The sequence below is a fragment of the Sesamum indicum genome, linkage group LG10 (genome assembly GCF_026168435.1).
Source record: "Sesamum indicum cultivar Baizhima isolate 11 linkage group LG10, ASM2616843v1, whole genome shotgun sequence".
Lineage (NCBI taxonomy): Eukaryota > Viridiplantae > Streptophyta > Magnoliopsida > Lamiales > Pedaliaceae > Sesamum > Sesamum indicum.
In genome coordinates, this window is record NC_142666.1 from 3,910,384 (window position 1) to 3,929,842 (window position 19,459).

Genomic DNA, 19,459 nt, shown 5'->3' on the forward strand with positions numbered 1-19,459 from the left:
TGGAGGTATGAAATTGTCAACTATACTCTTACTGTATTTTTTTTAGAAAAAATAAAATTTATAAAAAAATTGAATTGGGTGGATGAAAATTTTGAAAAATTATAAAAAAGAATTATTCACTTAATCTATAAAAAAATTTAAAATTTTAAAAAATAAATAAAATTATAATTTTTATTCTACAAGGGCATTTTGATCAATTTATAATAAAAAATAAATAATAACCTAACGGAGACTAATGGAATAGAAAAATTGTTAGACGATCATTAAAATCAGAGAAGTTTTGGTAATTTTTCAAATAACAAGGAGGTATTCGTAATTATGTCAAACTTTAGGGCTAGACGTTGTAATTTACCCTTCTTTTTTATACTGAAAATTAAACAATTGTTGCTTCTTAAACCGAAAAAATTGATTTATGGAAATACCAAATCGAAGTTTCAGAAAAAGAATTGGGATAACTACATGGGCCTCTCCTGATGTTCGATATAATTTGGCGTAAAATTATGTAGTTTAGAAAATTATATCTAACACCCTTTATTTTTCATTCCGTTTAACAAGTAGATTCTTTCGTTAATCAAATTCATCGAATTGATTAATATTAGCAAAAAACAATTATATAAGAAATTATTTACCCCAATTCTTATTAATTTATTGCAAGTTCAACAAATCTTTTTCTAGCCAAACTAACCTTATATGAGTGAAGATATACCTACTCATATGCATTGGCATATGAAGATGTATAGAAGTAGTTCGGTCAGAAAAATATTTGTTTGACTTGTACTAAGTCAGTAATGAATTAATTATAAGTAAATGTGATTTTTTATTTCTTTTTTGTTAATATAACCAAATTCAATTAATTTTGATTAGTAGATGGATCTATTTATTAGATGAAGACAAACGTCATGGGATACTAGATTTAATTTCAAACTATATGGAGTTTACGTCTAATTACGCAAAACATCAGGATAGGCGGTGTAATTATTCCAAAAAAATTATAAGGAATATTGATTGATTGCCATTGAATGCCTCCCTTCTTATCCCAAAATTTCAGTTTCATAAAGATTATAATAGCAATTTCGTAAAATTAGTTTACAAACAAACAGATCGAAATAAAATACAGAAACAGTTTAGATATGTTGCTTTACGTAAACTGTAAACACTAACTTAGCTGAGTCAAAATTGCATTGTAACAACTTTGGATTTAACAACCAAATCACAGTATAGTTTATGCTTGTCTTAAAGAAATTAGACGTCCCGTTTTTTCAAAGTGCACCGAGGTTCTACCACTTCTTTTGAGATAAGATGGTTCAGGATTCTAACTTTGCACTATATCAGAATTCACCTTTAATCCTCGATCAACACTCAATCACCAGAACTTGAGAAAACCATACCAAGAACTGGGGGAGACAAAGAAGAGAGAAAAGCTTTCCAAAAGTGTGCAAGTGTTGTATCTTTGTCTTTCGCAGTCCAGTATTACACCAACAGGTTGACACCTGATCTTCATGACTCAAGTATTACACCAACAGGTTGTATTTAGCTTGCATCAAACCAAGTATCGGGCTATCATCTACACTAACTTGTGTTGCCTTTGGTCTTCCTCTTCCTTCTGTCCAAGATCCAATCTTTTTATCACGAGTACCTCACTCCATCTTGATGGATATCCAATTACTTTAAAGCATTAATTTTCTATATGACCTAACTTTTGGTAAACTCCACACTTTGGTTTCTCTTTTCTACCGATTCTTGTATCTCCCACATCCTTGTCATTGCATGTACTTTGTCTTTGAAACGTTGCAACCTCGGTCGCTTGCTTGTTCAAAGCTGAAATCTGCTTTTGTTGTTCGTACTACCAATGTTGGGAGTCGGTTGCATACTAAGTACTTCAATCTTGTCCCAAACGTGTCATCTAACCCCATGAGAAAAAATATAATTGATCTCGGTCCCACATTTCTACCAATTGTTTTTGAACATTGCAAGTGCACTTTGGCCAAGTTGAAATGGATTGCATTTCTCCCACAGGTTAAGTTTGGTGTAATAAGATGCCCTGATAGTTGCTTTTGTTTCAGGAGGACTATGACAGTCTTAGTATAGAAGCTCTTGGTGCATTTATCATTCCGAATCTCTCTTCAAGGTCTACCCAATTTTTTTGGACAGAATTAGCTTATCTAGTGTTGCTTCTAATTTATTTGTCCATTGCACTTTTTAGCCATCCTTTGACCATCACATCCTCACACATCCAATGTCCCAAATCTGGTGCATTAGCAGTTGGCTTTTGCATCGTTCCATCAACGAATTCGATTTTATTTCTATTGAATAAAGTGTTGCTCATGTCGTTTACCCATTCTCCATAGTTACCATCATGAAGAAGTTCACTCATAAATATTTGGCCAAGATTATCCGTGGCATGCAGATAGTATGGGGACATCACATCTGCAGTAGTTGCTTGACTATTATTTGAAAGTTTTCCTTCTGTTTTGCTTCCTTCACCTATGAAGGTTGATACTATTTTTGGAGAGTTTGTTACACTAGGGGGTAGGTTGGTGTGATCAAAATGCCACGCTTTTGGCTCTTAATACCATGAAAAGATTAATATGGTGTGTATCTGTAAATGGCATTGAGCAAAATTTATATATACATACAACTACAAAGATTTTCTAAAGTACAAAGATAGAAAAAAAAAAAAAAAGAATTGTGAAAGATAATATATGTTATACATAACGTGATCAAGTCCACCAACATTAAGATATTAATCTTGACCAAATCCATTCGAAAAAGAGCAAGCAGATTGACAACATAAAAAAATTTAAATGGTCAAGCCAAGTGGTGCACTCTTGGTGTTCCAGGGCGTTCGATGTAGTATGAAAATAAATAAGAATAAAACATTCATACGAGGCTATGGTTGAAAAACGAAAAGCAAAATATGAATTTAAAAATAAAATTACCTCTTGAAATTCAAGCTTCCAAACGGCTACTCAAATTATTCACCCAAGGTTCCAAAGTAGCAATCCTCTAAAGAAGATTCACATCATACCAGAATGAATGAGGCCTTGATCTCTTTGCTAGCAGAGATCAAGACCAAAATCTCACCTTAGTGAGAAAAGGGGAGGGCGGCCGAAATTGCAAGGAAGAGATGGAGAGATTTTGTGTTGTGTATTGTGTTGTAATTATTTCCTAAATAATTATACACAATACATATATATACCTTGTATAGATGAGTAGGAATATGTCTAGATATATTCCATTCACCTATAAGGTAACCCTTCCATATATATAGTATGATTTGGTCAACTCTCGATTCTCATCCTAGACTAGGCGTCTATCCTTCAATACTTGAGACCACATCAGCTTAATTGTTCGACATATGAACCTCCTTTTCCCTATTCGACCAATCACTGTGGCCACAAGCTCATAAAGCTTGAACGCGTCTCCAAGTGCATAGGAGATACCTCTGTCATGTATTGACAGGAGACAGATCCTCTTCTTGAAACTCATCGTCCCGCTACATACTTCGATTCCATTGGACAAGGCTTATAATGATCATGTCTGCGATACAATCACCTCTCGCTAGATCCAAGATACACCCATCGTATGCACGTGACTGCCATGGTTAATTAAGTTTGAGGACTACGCCTATACTATTGGAACCGGGGATTCAAGTTATACTGACCAAACCTCCAAGGCTTTCATATGACGATCCCCACGAGTTAGTTCAATTAATTTGACACCTAGCCAATCAACCCACTAAGATCACATAGACGTCCCACGTATGTCGCCGATGAAATGCAGCACTCATCAAATGAATGCGACTCTTAATGCAAGTCCCCGTAGGACACTCGATGTCCATTCTTAAGGTCCTCGACATGGAACGTTTCAAACCTAACCTTTTGACAGTTGATTTCATGACCGTCATCCAATGCGCAGTCCAACTGCACAGTTGTCCAAATGGTATGTGGCTTTGTTGTGATGTTTAACTAAATATAAACATACGGAATGAGTACAACAAATAAAAGGCCAATAACGAACACTCATTTTATTCACTAAATAATATTACATAATATTGAGTATTGTCAAAACAGATTATATCCATGCCAATCTAATTGACTTTCATGATCATCTATTCTAACACATTCTACCACACTGTCGCTCGCCCCTTGCCGTCACCCAGCCCTTGAAATCCCAACCTTGTCATCGCTCGCCCCAAAAATTCCACCCCCCCCCCAACCGCACTGTCACACACTCTTTGAAACCCTTAGTCTCGTCGTTGCCCGCTCCATGAAACCCTAACCCCCTAGATTATTTAGTTATTTTTTATTTATAGACATTATTTATGTATAATAAAAATAAAATCCACTTTAAAATTGCAAAAATAATTTTCTAATTTATTTTTAATTTACAATTTCTTGTATTTTTTTAAAAATAAATTATAAAACTATTTTTATATTATTCTAAAAACTCATAAATAATATTAGAGTAAATTTAGAAACTTGTTAAATAATATAATTAACACGTACAATATATCTGTATACATAGATATATTAGTCTAAAAACTCATAAGTAACATTAGTGTCTAATCTTTTTGTGTCAATTTGAATTACAATTTTGTTGTATTTTATTAGAAACAAAAATATCTTATTTTTCATAAAATTATAAGAAAAATCTAAGACTTGACTTTTTTTAATATTTCTCTTTGGAATATTACGTACAAAATTTAATTTAAATAGGCATTTTAGAAAAAAAAAAATGTACTAAACTATGTCCTAAAGAGTAATAAAGAAGGATGAGTCTTTTATAAAGAATATGAGGGCATATTTGTCAATTGACTCTGTTAGTTCATAATGAAATAGGGGTTTCACGTTGAGCTTTTCAAAATAATGAAGTTTTTTTGTTATTTTTTTTGAAAAAAATATATATCATCCTTCTGATAAAATTACCCCCTATAAAAAAAAAATAACAAATTATCTTCATATGTTTTTTAAAATTGAGCAAATTACCTATCTCACGCGGTTCGTGAAGTGCATATGCTTTTTCTTTAATTTTTATTTTTTAAAAATTTAAAATTATAAAATTACATTCATAACATTATCTTATAACCTTGGATTTGATTTAAATCTAAGATCTAAATTTAACTAATAGATCAATGGCCTAAACTTTATTTTAATTCAAATGAACAGTCTGGATTTAAAATTATATTTACAAAACATTTCCAAAACAAATATGTAATATATTATATATAATCACAATTATATATATATATACACAAAGAGAGAAACAAAGAGAAGGATGGAACGGCGACAACCACCATAAGCGTCAAAGGAGTGATGGAGGTTTGAGCATTTTCCAGAGGAGAGCGGGGACGGAGAAAGGTTTCTAGTGAAGGGGGTGGCGACGAGAATGTGTTTCTGGGGAAGGAGGCGGTGGCGATGGGGCAAGGGGAGGGTTTCTGCGGAAAGGGAAGGGTTTCCGGGGTTAGTTTGGGCAGCAATGGTGAGGGTTTTTGGGAAAGAGGGCGGCGACGATGGGGGAAAGGGAGGGTTACTAGCGAAAGGGGATGGGAGCGGCGATGATGGGGGAAGGGGAGGCTTTCAGGCGGCGTGTGCGGGACGGGGATGGGGGAAGAGGAAGGGAAAGAGGAGGTTTTCAGGGGAAGGGGAGCGTTTCAGGTGGCGGCGGTGGCAAGGGGTAAGTTTTTTGTTTTTTTTAAATATGTATATTATTATAAATAATAATAATAATAATAAAAATAATATTTTATTCTTCAAAAATCAATCAAACTCGTAGGAAAGGAGCGTGTAATACACCATCTCTTTTGAGGAAGGTAATTTGCTCAATTTTGAAAAATATAAGGAAGTAATTCGATTTTTTTTTCATCAAGAAGTAATTTATTTATTTTGAATATCGCATGTGGTAATATGCATTTTTCCCTTTTTTCTAATGTAGGAGGAATTTTAGCTATGCTCTCAAAAACATAGTGGAAAAATGGAATTTAGTCAATTATTAAAAATCTTTACCTTTTATGATAGTTTTAAGTCTTCTGAATTTTAATTTTCTTTTTCTTTTTTTTAATATCATCAATATGGTCACATTATATAAAGTTAGAAACTTAATGATTTAAAAAATATACTTATTTGGACTAATATTTTTTTATAAATATATTATTACTAATATATTCTGCACACTCGATGCATATATTTAATATTTAAAATTTAAATTCATAAATATTTATTAAAAACATTAATAAATTAATTGAATATTTACTGATTTATGATAATTGAAATAAAGAATATTAAATAAATAAAATGATTAAATATAAAAATTAATTAAGAGATTAAAAACAATAAAACCTTAAATAAAATGAAGAATTAATATATGGGGTAATATTGTACACTACTCTTCCACCTATTTTTTGAAGTATTTGAACTGGACATTTTCAAAAAATAAATACAATAATGATATTAATCTATCCCAAATATATATAGAAAATAAAAAAAAATAGCAAAAGATGATTAATATTTTCATTTATCAATGTCTACTTTATATCAATTCGTGAAAAATATTTTATTATAATTACATCCTTTGAATTTTATACACATTACGTTTACCCCTTACAAATGCCCACATTACTAGAAGAATATTGAATAACGAGTAAAATGAAAAATTATGTAAAACGTCAGTATTTTCCATTCAAATATTAATAAAAGGAGTCGATTGAAAAAGAGTAATTTCATACTTTTAAAGGGGTCTAAGTGTAATTAACTTTGTATTAATCCATCCAAATATTAACAAGAGAAGTCAACTGGGAAAAAGCAATTTCAAACTTTTAAAGGAATTTAAGTGTAATTAACTCTGGTATTAATTTAGATGTGGTATTTTGGCTAAATTTGTCTTTGAATGTGACTTTGTACACATGGCTTCACATGATAGGTCGGATCATGTCATAGTGACACAATCTATACCTTTTATCTATATTCTTTAAGAATGTGTTAAATATAGTTATTATCTTGAAGTATTCACCCACGTCAATTATCCCCTAAAGTATTAAAATTTCAAAAAAAAAACCCTAATCTTGAATTTTAAAGTTTGAAAAGTAAGTTCATTTTACCCTTACAAAAATTGCTTTATAAAAAAAAGAAATTAAGAGATTTTTAAAATACCAAAATCAACATTATGCTGAAACTTTTTTTAAATTTTATTTTTACTTATTTATTAAGAGCTCATTTTATTTTAATTTCACTTATTTGTCAAATCAAATTAAAAATAAATTCATACATTGCATATTCATAAGAAATAAAAGAATCAACGAAAGATGACTGTTTTTTCATTCTTCAACGGCTACTTTACATCAGTAGTTATAATTCGAGAAAAATATTTTATTGCAATTACACCATTTTTAACTTTATATACATTACACTTACCCATTGCAAGTATACAAATATTACTAGAGAGGTGTTAAATGAAGGATAAAATTAAAAAATTATAATCTACTTTCATTAAGTGATTTATTAGATAATCGAAAACAGAGGATCTTGAATACTATTCGAAATTCAGAAGAACTGCGTGGGGGGGGCATTGAACAGCTGGAAAAAATCCGAGCCCGCTTACGGAAAGTACTTATAATCATGGAATCGACTCGATCATCAGATTATAAGTTCATAACCCTAGCCCATTCCCGTTTAAATTTTTTTATTAACGATAGCATTTTTCATTAAAAAACTTACAAAATAAAAAAATTAAAAAATATAATTTTATATTTTTAAAGGGGTTTAAGTGCAATTAATCATGGTATTTAATTTAGGTGTGGTATGCTTGCTAAATCTGCCTTTGCATGTGGCTTTGTACACATGGCTTTACATGATAGGTCTTATCATGTCATAGTGACACAGTCTATGCCTTTTATCTATTTTGTTTAAGAATTAGAAAGAACAAAATTAAATGTTTGACCTTACAAAACTATCTCTAGAATAGGTCATTTTAATGAGATTAAATAATATAAATTAGAAATAAAGTAAAATTCCAAGGGGTATTTTTGAGAAAATAACCATCCATTACCAATTATTTATTAAGAAATTTTTATTTATGAGTATTTAAATATAATTTATTAATTGCGGATTTAAATAAGTTATTCATGTTTCACTTAATTAAATAAATATAATAAATAATTAAAATATGCAAATGCATCGAGTGTGATTCGACCACTAGTATATTTTGCTGCATTATCATGTAAATTTAAAAGTTATTAAGCACAAATATTTACATAATAATGATATTTAGAAATTAAAAAATTAGAAAAACTAATGAGAAATTGAAAAAAAAAATGATAATACATTTATACCCCTAATCTATGGTTTATATACATAAACCATTTATTTTTTATTATATAATTACAAATACTACCTCTGGCCGAAAAAGGAGAGGTAGTTTGTGCAATAACATTGACTTTTATGGGATATGTATAAGTTTTCACAAATTAAGGATGACTTGTGTAAATAATGTCGACGTTTTTAGTGGGTACATATATAATTTTTCAAAAAAAATATGGGTGGTTATATAATATATCATAATTCAGGGGTGTAAAGGTATTATACCAAAAAAAAAAAAAGGATAATTACACTCTCCACCTATGAGATTTGGTATAATTGCATGTAGATCCCTATAGCTTGAAAAATTACATTTATTGCAGATAAGGTTTGCTTCCGTATAATAAATAGATCTCTCTGTTTGTCAAAATTCACTCAACTTGTTGATATTAACTATAAGAAAAACAAAAATTGGTATTTTTTGAATAATTTTTTTCTTATTAAATTATTTTTATAACGACGAATATATACCTCATCACATGCATTAACAAGTATAAGGATAATTTGATAACAAAAAAATTTAATTTAATTTTTACAATAAATAAGTAGTAAGTCAAATATGGGTAAATATGATTTTTTATTAATATCAGTAAATTTCGTGAGTTTGAATTAATAAAGTGATTTATTTGTAAGATGGAAATAAATGTCAGGAATATTATGTATAATTTAACGAAATAGAGGAAATTTATGTATGACTCATGAGTGGGATTATCGAAAGAAACAAAAATATAAATAAAAGTAAAAATAAAGAAGTCCGCAGCCTGCAACTATAAATATGAAAGTCTAGTAACAGTTAAACAGAAAGCACTTGTTTTCATTCGCCTGCTTTTCTCAAACAATTTTCCCAACAAAATTCTCCTTTTTGAGGATATCAACAATGTCGAGATCACGGATCTGCTTGGCCGTTGCCACTTTGGCGTTGTTATTGGTCGCTTCGGCGTTTGCCGATGACGTCGTTGTGCTGACCGAGGAGAATTTCGAGAAAGAGGTCGGTAAAGATCGCGGAGCTCTCGTCGAGTTCTATGCTCCCTGGTACGGTTGATTTGATGTTAGTTTGTAAGTGGTTTCTTTATATTTTCTGTTTGTTTCGAGTTTGAGTGTTGGATTTCCTGTTCTTCGTTTCTAACGTTCAGTAGATGAGTCGTTTTTGAGTTCGAGTTTATTTTCTTCGGATCTGATTTGACCGATTTTATCTTTTGTTTTTGTCATGTATCCGTGATCTATATATATGTATTCGTTTTCTTTTTGTTTTATTATAATATATTGTAATTTGGAATGTATTTCTAAAAGTTCATTAGTATTAGAAACCGAAGGTGTTCGGTTTCCAATTAGAAATTTTCAGTTTAGTAATTAGTTTATAGTCACGAGGACTTGAATGTCGAGTATAGGAGAATTAGTCATTTGAGCTTAGTTGTATGATGGTTCAAAGGGCTTTTCGATTCTTGCTGGCCACTGCAACTGTGTGGTTTAAGATCGATGTTATAATGCTCCTTCTTGTACAGGTGCGGGCACTGTAAAAAGCTGGCTCCCGAATATGAAAAGCTTGGTGCAAGTTTTAAGAAGGCAAAATCTGTTTTGATTGGCAAGGTTAGCCTATTTGAAGTTTTTTTAACGTTCTGTTCATTTTGGACTGCATTTGTTGTACTTATGCCACATTTGTTGCTGATCTTAAGTAATTTTACATGTCATAACATTGCTCTGAGCATTTGTTTTACTGACGCACCAAGTATTCCATTGTGGTTCAGTCAAATGTTCCAGTGCAGCAATGATATTGAAACTATTGCAGTTGATAAAATAATTTTATATTTTTTGTGGTTATGCAACAATTATTTTGAACTGAACATTAATTTATACTTAATGTTTTTTAATTTTAACAGCACACTTTTTGGGAGGTTGGAAACTGATTCCCACACTAGGCTCATTAGAATACTATAGTCTTCTTCCAAAGTTCAACTCATCAACAATATGGCCATGAAAGAATGATGTTAATTGCTTTTTATCAGATTCTGCACTTTATCAAGTAATTACTCTTTTCAAATCATAAAGCAAAACAAAGAGTAATTTCTGCTGAGATAGTGTGTAGATGTATCAAAAACAGTAACGATAAAATAGTGTTGTTGCTGTTGATGACATATGATGTATTTGTTGTGCCTATTACAATCATCAGCAAACTTTTATGATTCCTTAATTATTACCAACTTAATTTGTTTGTATTAGTTATCTCTAAATGCAAAATTAATCTTATTTAGCACTAAGAAAATAAAGTAAGAGATAGAAAGGTAGTAATTTTCAGCTGGAATTTTATATTCTGTGATTTTATATGTTGGATGTCACTATTCTATTAATATCCCTTAATGCGTGTTATAGTCTGATATAGCCATGCATAATTCTGGTTGAAATTACGACAATTTTTTTTTTTTTTGTCTTTGTTCATGAATTGTGGTTTTAAGATCATTTGAGGGTGATCTAATTGGGTGACCACTTAACTTTTCCTATGGAATTGGTTTTACAATTACGGTTTGTTAAACATCTTGATATCTTGTTACAACAACCTGATGATTTACTTGATGACTTATATTTAAATATTAACATTTTTTTGAATAGCAAACTAATGCTCTAGATGTCTATGTCTAAAGTAATTTATTTTGTTGTAGGTTGATTGTGATGAGCATAAGAGCCTTTGCAGCAAGTATGGGGTTTCTGGATATCCCACCATCAAGTGGTTCCCTGCGGGATCCGTGGAGCCAAAGAAGTGAGTACGCTCTCACAGAAACTTATTGGTTTTTTTAACAATTAAGCATCCATTAAGTTACAACTTTATTCTTTTTGTTGGTGGTAGTCATGCATGTCTTGCAGACATTCCTAATGAGTGAGGTTTTCAATTTATTAGGTATGATGGTGCAAGAACTGCCGAAGCCCTTGCCGCATATGTGAACCTTGAAGGAGGTTAAAAGACCTTTTCTGGCTTATACTTTATCCTGTTGTCCATGGTTAACAGATAGAAACAGTGTTTACATTTCAATACATGCCAAGAAGTTTTGATTTGTTTTCTTCTCTGAAAAATGTATTACGTAATTTGATGATTATGCGGTTGATGGTGACACTACTAACCATTGTTGAAGCAACAGAATGAAACATATATGGATCTTTCTTATGTTTTATAAAGAATTTATTTGCTTGTTGAGATGAAGGGAAATAAATGCAGGTCTCATGCGTGTTGCTTGTGGTGTTTTGTGGTCTCTGTTCTTACCCATATGCTTATATAGACCCAATTTAAAATGTTGCTTTTCTCCTTTTTCTCTTATAAATGTTGTTTTGTCTTCAGGGACAAATGTCAAGATAGTTGCACCTCCTTCAAATGTTGTGGTTCTGACTTCAGACAACTTTGATGAGATTGTAAATGATGAGACAAAGAATGTCCTAGTTGAGTTTTATGCACCTTGGTATGTAAAAATTTCTTTTTCACTCTGTTCCTGTACATGGTCACGCGTTTTGACAGATCTTTGGAGCAGCTTCACATAGTCTCCTACGATAACCGTTTCTGTAGAGAGCATTAATAAGTGGCATTTATGTTCTTAAACTAATCCTTCGTTTTTGCAGGTGTGGTCATTGCAAGAACCTTGCTCCTGTAAGTACAAGACTGCTCTTTAATTAAACTGATATGGCTGTTGGAGTATTTACTTTAAACTTTATCTCCTTTCTACATGCAGACCTATGAAAAAGTTGCAACAGCATTCAAGCTGGAGGAAGATGTGGTCATTGCAAACCTTGATGCTGACCAGTACAAGGATCTTGCAGAAAAGTAAGTGCTATGAATAGTTGTTTCTTCCAAATCTAGATTTTGATGCATACCTAGTCTTTACTTCTTGTGTCAGTCCTGTCAGCAGCATAATAAGGATCAAGTCAAGATAGTATACCCCAAACCTTTTATAACAAGTAAAACAAGAATCATATGGAATGAGTTTTCTTACGCGTATCCTCTGCAAAGCAGGCATGGTGTAAGTGGTTATCCTACGTTGAAGTTCTTCCCAAAGAACAACAAGGCTGGTGAAGATTATGATGGTGGCAGAGATTTAGATGATTTTGTTACTTTCATCAATGAGAAGTGTGGAACTAACCGAGATGCAAATGGACAGCTGACTTCAAAGGTTTATAACAAAGTTACAGATGTCATCATCTTTATATTTGTTTCCAACTCTAATTTTGCTTTTTCTCCTCTCCTCCTAGGCCGGTATTCTTGAGGACCTTAATAACTTAGTGAAGGAATTTGTAACTGCAAAAAATGAGGAGAAAAAAGCTGTTCTCAAGCGGTTGGTGGAAGAAGCTGACAAGCTGAAGGGTCCCAGTGCAAGGTTTTCAAACTGGCTTATTGTGTCTTGATCAATTATATAATCATAATAGGCTTTCTTTAGATTACAAGTATAAAAATTTGGCCTCTGGGGTCCTCAAAATTTCCTCTCTAATTTTCCTGTAGATACGGGAAGATTTATGTGAAAGCTGCTAAAAGCTGCATTGAGAAAGGTTCTGATTATGCCGAGAATGAAGTTCAGCGATTGGATCGCATGCTTGCCAAGGTAATCAATTGACTCTTGTGGTCTATAGCTTGCTGCGAGTCTTCTTCCTGTTTTCCCTGATCCCTGACTGGAAATTTTTATGACTTCCAGCAGTCTCCTTATTATATGCCAATCATCTTTGCATGTGAAACTAAACTGCCTGAACAGTTCAATCAGTAGTTTGTTCCCTGAAATACACTTGTTTGGCCAAATTGCTCACTTGGCAAAAAGCACTCCATATGAAAATTAATGTTTCATTCACAAAGATATATCACACTTCTGAATGAATCCATGTCCTTTTATATGGCATTCGGTTTTAATTTGGAAATTTATGTTTCAATTTTTTATATTGGGTTAATTACACTTAAATCCCCTATAAAAATATGAAATTACACTTTCTCCCCAAAAAAATTGAAATTATGCTTATACCCCCTCTTAAAATTTTCCATTTACACCTGAACCCGTTTCGTTAAGGTTTGGACAAGAAATGCTGACATTAACAAAAATAATAACATAAATTTTCAATTTTATCCATCAGTTAATATGCTCATGTATATTTTTATACTTATAAAGAGATAAATGCAATATATATATCTATGAAGTAATGTTAACATTATTACATTTTTCCCTTATAAATACAAGATTATTATTACTTGAGAATGTTAAATGAGGGGTATAATTCTTTTTGCTGAAGTCAGCATTTTTCGTCCAAACCCTAAGGAAAAGGGGTCGGCTGTTTAGAAAATAGTTTTTTGGAGGGAATGCAAGTGTAATTTTGGAACTTTTTTGGGGGAAAGTATAATTTTGCATTTTCAGAGGGATTTTAAGTGTAACTACCCCAATTTATTTGCAATGGTGTAAACATTTTATTCTAATAACCCCCTTAAAGCCTTCGAACCTCAGAATTAAGTCTTGGAGAAAAGTTTTAAGACATTTTCTGTGGTTGTTGATGCAGTCAATCAGTGCCTCAAAGGCTGATGAATTCACACTGAAGAGGAATATCCTATCAACCTTTGCTTCAGATCATTGAAGAAATGCACAGCTACGACTGCTTCGGGTATCTGCCTTCAAAATTTTCCTGGGGATTTTTCCTTGTCTGGAAATATGCAAAGCTTCTTCCTCCAATTTACTTTCATCTTACAATTCTTGCATCACCTAAAACTCGACCTGGAAGAGCAGGAGTGATTATTGTCGTTTACACCGGATACCACCAAAAACCAAGAAAGCATCACAAATACTTGTTTCCACCCCTTAGCAATAATGCAATATCTAACATAGGGAATCTCTCTCGTATAGAACTTTTGTTTTTGACAAGCGATAGAGAAACAGCTGAGAGTTTAATGTAGGAAATTACCAGTTATTTAAGCAGTCTGTTTTGTTCTTGCTTAGCATCCTACATATAGATGGATAACTTAATTTTAAGTAGTCTTGTGCACTTATTTGCTGAGCACAATCTGGTGATCGATTACGTGAAACTACTGTTTTCCAAGCTGCATGATCTGTTCCGTTTGCTGATTGCAAATCTCTTGCATCACTAGTGTCGGCACACGCATCATTAGTCGAAGTATTGATCATATATAATATCCACTCTCTGTGTGTGTTCCCTATCAAAATATCCTGAAGCATGAGTGTACGTAACGTTTTCTGGAGGTTTTATCTTAGCTTCAACTGCTCATTGCTTTTTGTTCATCACTTCTCCTTTGCTGCATTTTGGACAATATCATTCATCCAGATTATTTGGATACATCAGTGAAATAATTGTTACAATAGACATTAATCAGGACTTATGCAAACAAACCAATGCTAACAAAATGTGGTGCGAGAAGCATATTAGTAATTGCTTTAGCTTCATTTCCTGCAGGGTTTTTGGAGTGAAATTACACTTTTAGTCTCACAGGATACGAGGTTCAATACTTTTAGTCTTCTATTTTACGAGGGCTAAATGTGTTGAATTTTCTCAAAGCAAATGACTAAATGGGTTGAATTCTATCCTATGAGATTAAAAGTGTCAAATTGTGGGACTAAAAGTGTAATTTTGCATGTTTTCGGAGTTTGGCTTCTTCAAATTCAACATGTTCTTATAAAGCTCTACTAGTAGGGATTGCAATGCATATTTGGTGTAATCTGAATAATATGGTATTTGCGTGGGTTCTTGAAACTAAAATGGTCTTGGGGGGTGAGATTAACCGTTTTTGAGTGTTCTAAAGCTCAATTCGAATCAGATCCAAAACATTTAATATATTTTTATAATTTTTTTATTTGTATAACATATATGTAATTTTATTCTATTTATTCTAACGTATATTACAGAAATATAATACTGATATTATAACTATAGCATAAAATGGTTTATATGGGGTCAAATTTATTTTCATTCCTCACGTTACAATCTAATTTCAAAATCATTCGTATTTTTTCCATTGACTTTACGAGTCCATCTAATGAATTTTCAACATTAATTTCTTGTCAATTTATGTGATTTTCTTAAATTATCCTTCTAAAAGTTTTACTTTATTGATATAAATTATTTCGATCCCCCTACAGTTAAATTTCAACTCAATTTACCCTCTTACACAGATTTTCATAAAAAAAAAAGAAACTTAATATTTTGAACAAAAGAATTTAATACTTCACAAAACAAAAATTATTTTTATCAAAAAATTATATTTTTGTGAATATATTTTTCAATTTAATTAAGAAACTATTTTTGTCAAAAGACTTTTGCATGGAGAAAAAACTAATAGTTTCATCAAAATATATATTTAGTTTTCATGACATATTTATTTACAAAATGATTTAGTCTTCTAACAAGTTTATATATTTGCTTGTAACTTGTTTTTATTGACATTAAACGTTAACTTCATAAAAAATATTTACTTGTAATCATGATATTACGAAAGAATATTTTATAATGTATTTTTTCAAGATTAAGTTATAACAAAATGTGTTTGATGCATAAATTATACTCATTGGATATAAGAATTCCTATATTGTATGATAGGTCTTGGACTGGAGTCTTTTGGGCTAAATTTCTTGCAAGTCTTGAGAAATAGATTTGCAAAAAATACATTAGCACTTAAACACTCAAATTAATAAGTAATTGTGAAAAGATGAAGTTAATTGAAATGGAACTATAATGATTGACAAAAATGATAAGAGACCGTTGAGAGTATAGTACTTTTATGCAAATGCTAGTGCCAAAATTGTGTTGCCCTTAATCAGGGGAAAAATGCTTACTTTGATAGCCATAGTCCCCCATTGGATGAAGAATTGTTATTTGTTAGGAGTCAGGTCGATGGCTCCTGCAGATAGGCCTCCTCAAATCTAGAGGCGGTTGGCTAGGAACTCGAGGATTTATACTGGTTGAGAGTTCTTAACTAGATAAGTCCTCTAGTGGAGATAAGCATGGAATTCTCAGGGGATTGTTGGTTTGCATGGAATGCTCAGCCTGCATTCCTGTCATAAATTACGTGGTTGTAATATACTAGTTGAGAGTTTTTAAATAGATAAGTCCTCTAGTGAAGATAAGCATCGAATTCTCAGGGGAGGGTTGGTTTGCATGGAATGATCAGCTTGCATCCCTATCATAGATTACGTGGTTGTCCTTCCACCTTATGGATGAATGGTCTTTCGCCACTTGTGCGCATAGCCATCCTGGCAACTAGGTGGGCGTGGAGTTACCCCTCCTTTGGAGCTAATGGGGCAGTGTTGCAGCCCACTTCTTCAGAAAAGCCCCAGGCAGGTACCTGGGCTTAACGCCATTTCTTCTCGAGCCTAGCGCCTTAGGAACTCCTTGTTAGGATTTATTCAAGCTAGGCCTCTTTTGGGTTGAATGTTGTTTTGGGGGTAAACATTATTTTAATTCAACAACCACATAATCAATCATATTTTAATTCAATGTTTTAAAATTCCGACAGTTCATCAAATCAAAAAATTTACTGAGTCACGTATCACTGATTCAACCATTAGCCTAATCATGGTCGAATCGGTGACGTTATACATACCTCATAAATTATTATAAAATATATAAAAATTAACTTTAAATATTATATAATATGTAATTACTTAAAATTTTATCTTTTAAACATTTCCCTCTTTGCAATTAATAATATTTTTAAACTTTTCACTGTACCATGCATAATTTCAACATATGTTACATTTATGTCTAGACTTACAAACGCATGCACCATCCGACTTTAGCGACCCAGTATCGATTGACACGGGTCACCGATCAAACCCCTGGATTGTCCGATTCTAACAAAATATAGTGACTTTTCATCCCCTTCAATTTTCTCCTCTCACCGACCCTTTTTCTGGTCCCAACTGTAATTTTAACGATTAATTATATTTTGTCATTCATATAATTGTTTTTTAATTTTGATATCTAAACTTTCTTTTGTATCAAGTTACTATTATTTTAAACTTTGTCATTTATTAATGACTTTCAACCAAGTTTTTTTTTTTTTTTTGGTTGAAAAACCATCGCATGCAGTGCACATATGATATTTAAGGTCATGTGATTTTATATTTTTCATATAAACACAACATGTAATTTTTTCAATAAAAAAAACATCAAATATAACAAAGTGCAAACTTCGCAAATTGAAATGGTAAATTGATAAAATAATAATAACAAAATATAAATAAATATATAATTTCAATGGCAAAATGTAATTTACTTAAATTCTAATGTCTTAATCTCTATCCATCCAATAATTACACCTAATATTACGAACAACATGAATTATAAAATATAGAAACACGAGTTTGGTAGTCAGAAAAGGCGGGCACACGCGCTGTCAATGTCGAACGTAGCAGCAACTTTAGTTGAGGGACAGTATGGCGGATGGGTAAACTCGTGTTTCCGTCACCCATGCCAAATCTGCAATCCCACTTGCCTCACTCTCGTCAATGCCGCGTGTATACGCTCAACTCATCATCCTCCTTTTGCCCTACCGCTTCACATCTCTATTTACTTATTTACCCCCTTCCATTTAGCCCCCTCCTCAAGAAACTTCCTACTTCCCCCCCCCCCCCATTTGTGTGAAAAATACACTCTCAATCTTTATATTTATTATATGGGATAATTATATCTACATTCTCTACTCGATAATTTATTTAAAAAATTATTTTTATTTTTTAGAACTATACATACAGTCTATAGCGGTATAATCAATTATGAAATCATGAATCCAAATATCATTATCACTCTTTTTAACAAATCAGTTATTCCATAATCGGTTCCCTCATAATCAATAATATTATAATCAATTATGCAATAAGTCGGGCTGAACTGGACTTAGTATGCGACACCCCCCCAATTGTTGTACTTTAGTGGTTAAAGTCGAACGTTGTCACACCCAAAATATTAAGGTGTTCGGTGAGACTAAATTACGTATATGTTCAGATTTATGTGTTATTACTCATGGGATTGAATTGAACCTTAGTTTACAATTATAGATCAACTATATGAACCTGACATGATTGAACCTTGATTTTTTATGTCCATTCATCGCACAAGTTTTAAAAAATAAATTTGTATATCTAGATCTAACCTCAAGAGGAAAATATAATTCATCGTACCATTTGTTGAGGGGGAGACTTCTATATTAACTACATTGGTTGGTAGTCTGTGTGTGTGTGCTAAAATTCCTTCAGATATATCTATTTGTTCCACAGACCAACCGTTGACTTTCTCAATAAATTTTTATATACACATTTAATATTAATTTTGATTAATTTTTTATTTAATTAATTAAAATATAACAAAAATTTTTAATATGTACACAGATCGAGTATGTTCTCACCACTAGTAAAAAATTTTAAGACGAGTCAAAATGAATATAAAAATTACAAAAAAATATTAATTTAGAAATGATCCAAGTCAACCAATAGAGCTACTTAAAGGATATTTGTCAATATTTACTTCAAATCTATAAGTTCCCATATCTTATAACATACTTAGGCTTACAAATATTCAATTTACTTTTAGAACATTCTCTACATTTTTTTTATAATTTTTTAAATATTTCTTATGGGATATGTAACTCGATCGGAGCCTCATACGACGAGGTATTGTACATTTTGTTGGAATCTCACGAGTTTATCCTTGAAAATGTGGTTCAATAGGAGAGAAGGCCTTAAAGCTTATAAGTCACTCAAATTTTTCGTCTATAAATCAATATAAGACGTGTGCCAATATCGCCAAACCCCAGATGAGGGGTTCGAGACTGACACGTGACCTCTCGAGGTCTTGTCTAATTCGACTGGTGCCTCAAGACTGATTTGTCCTTAAAAAGGCATATTGTTAAGGAAATGAGGTATTAAAACTTATAACAACTCGAGCTTTTTCATCCGCAATTCGATTGCGACGCAACCACAAGATCAATTTCGAAAAAATTTTCGGACTACATTTTGGATTGATGAATTAAAATTATGAATTTAAAATCTCTAGTAACAAATTTTTTAACTTTGAATAGATAATTCTAAATTCAAAAGATTTCAAATACTTCACCTCTAAATTTAGACTTCATATATATATAAATATTAAGTGAA

At 31.9% G+C, this 19,459-nt stretch overlaps 1 protein-coding gene across 1 annotated transcript; it reads left to right on the forward strand.

Moving 5' to 3' along the window:
- Positions 1-9,131: 9,131 nt before the first annotated feature.
- Positions 9,132-14,399, forward strand: LOC105172419 (protein disulfide-isomerase like 2-1). The gene is made up of 11 exons (XM_011093831.3): positions 9,132-9,383; positions 9,854-9,938; positions 11,006-11,103; positions 11,242-11,297; positions 11,677-11,794; positions 11,952-11,979; positions 12,062-12,153; positions 12,343-12,499; positions 12,579-12,703; positions 12,826-12,925; positions 13,860-14,399. Exons 1-11 carry the CDS (start codon positions 9,229-9,231, stop codon positions 13,932-13,934), a joined length of 1,089 nt encoding a protein of 362 aa, XP_011092133.1. The 5' UTR covers positions 9,132-9,228; the 3' UTR covers positions 13,935-14,399.
- The last annotated feature ends 5,060 nt before the right edge of the window (positions 14,400-19,459 follow it).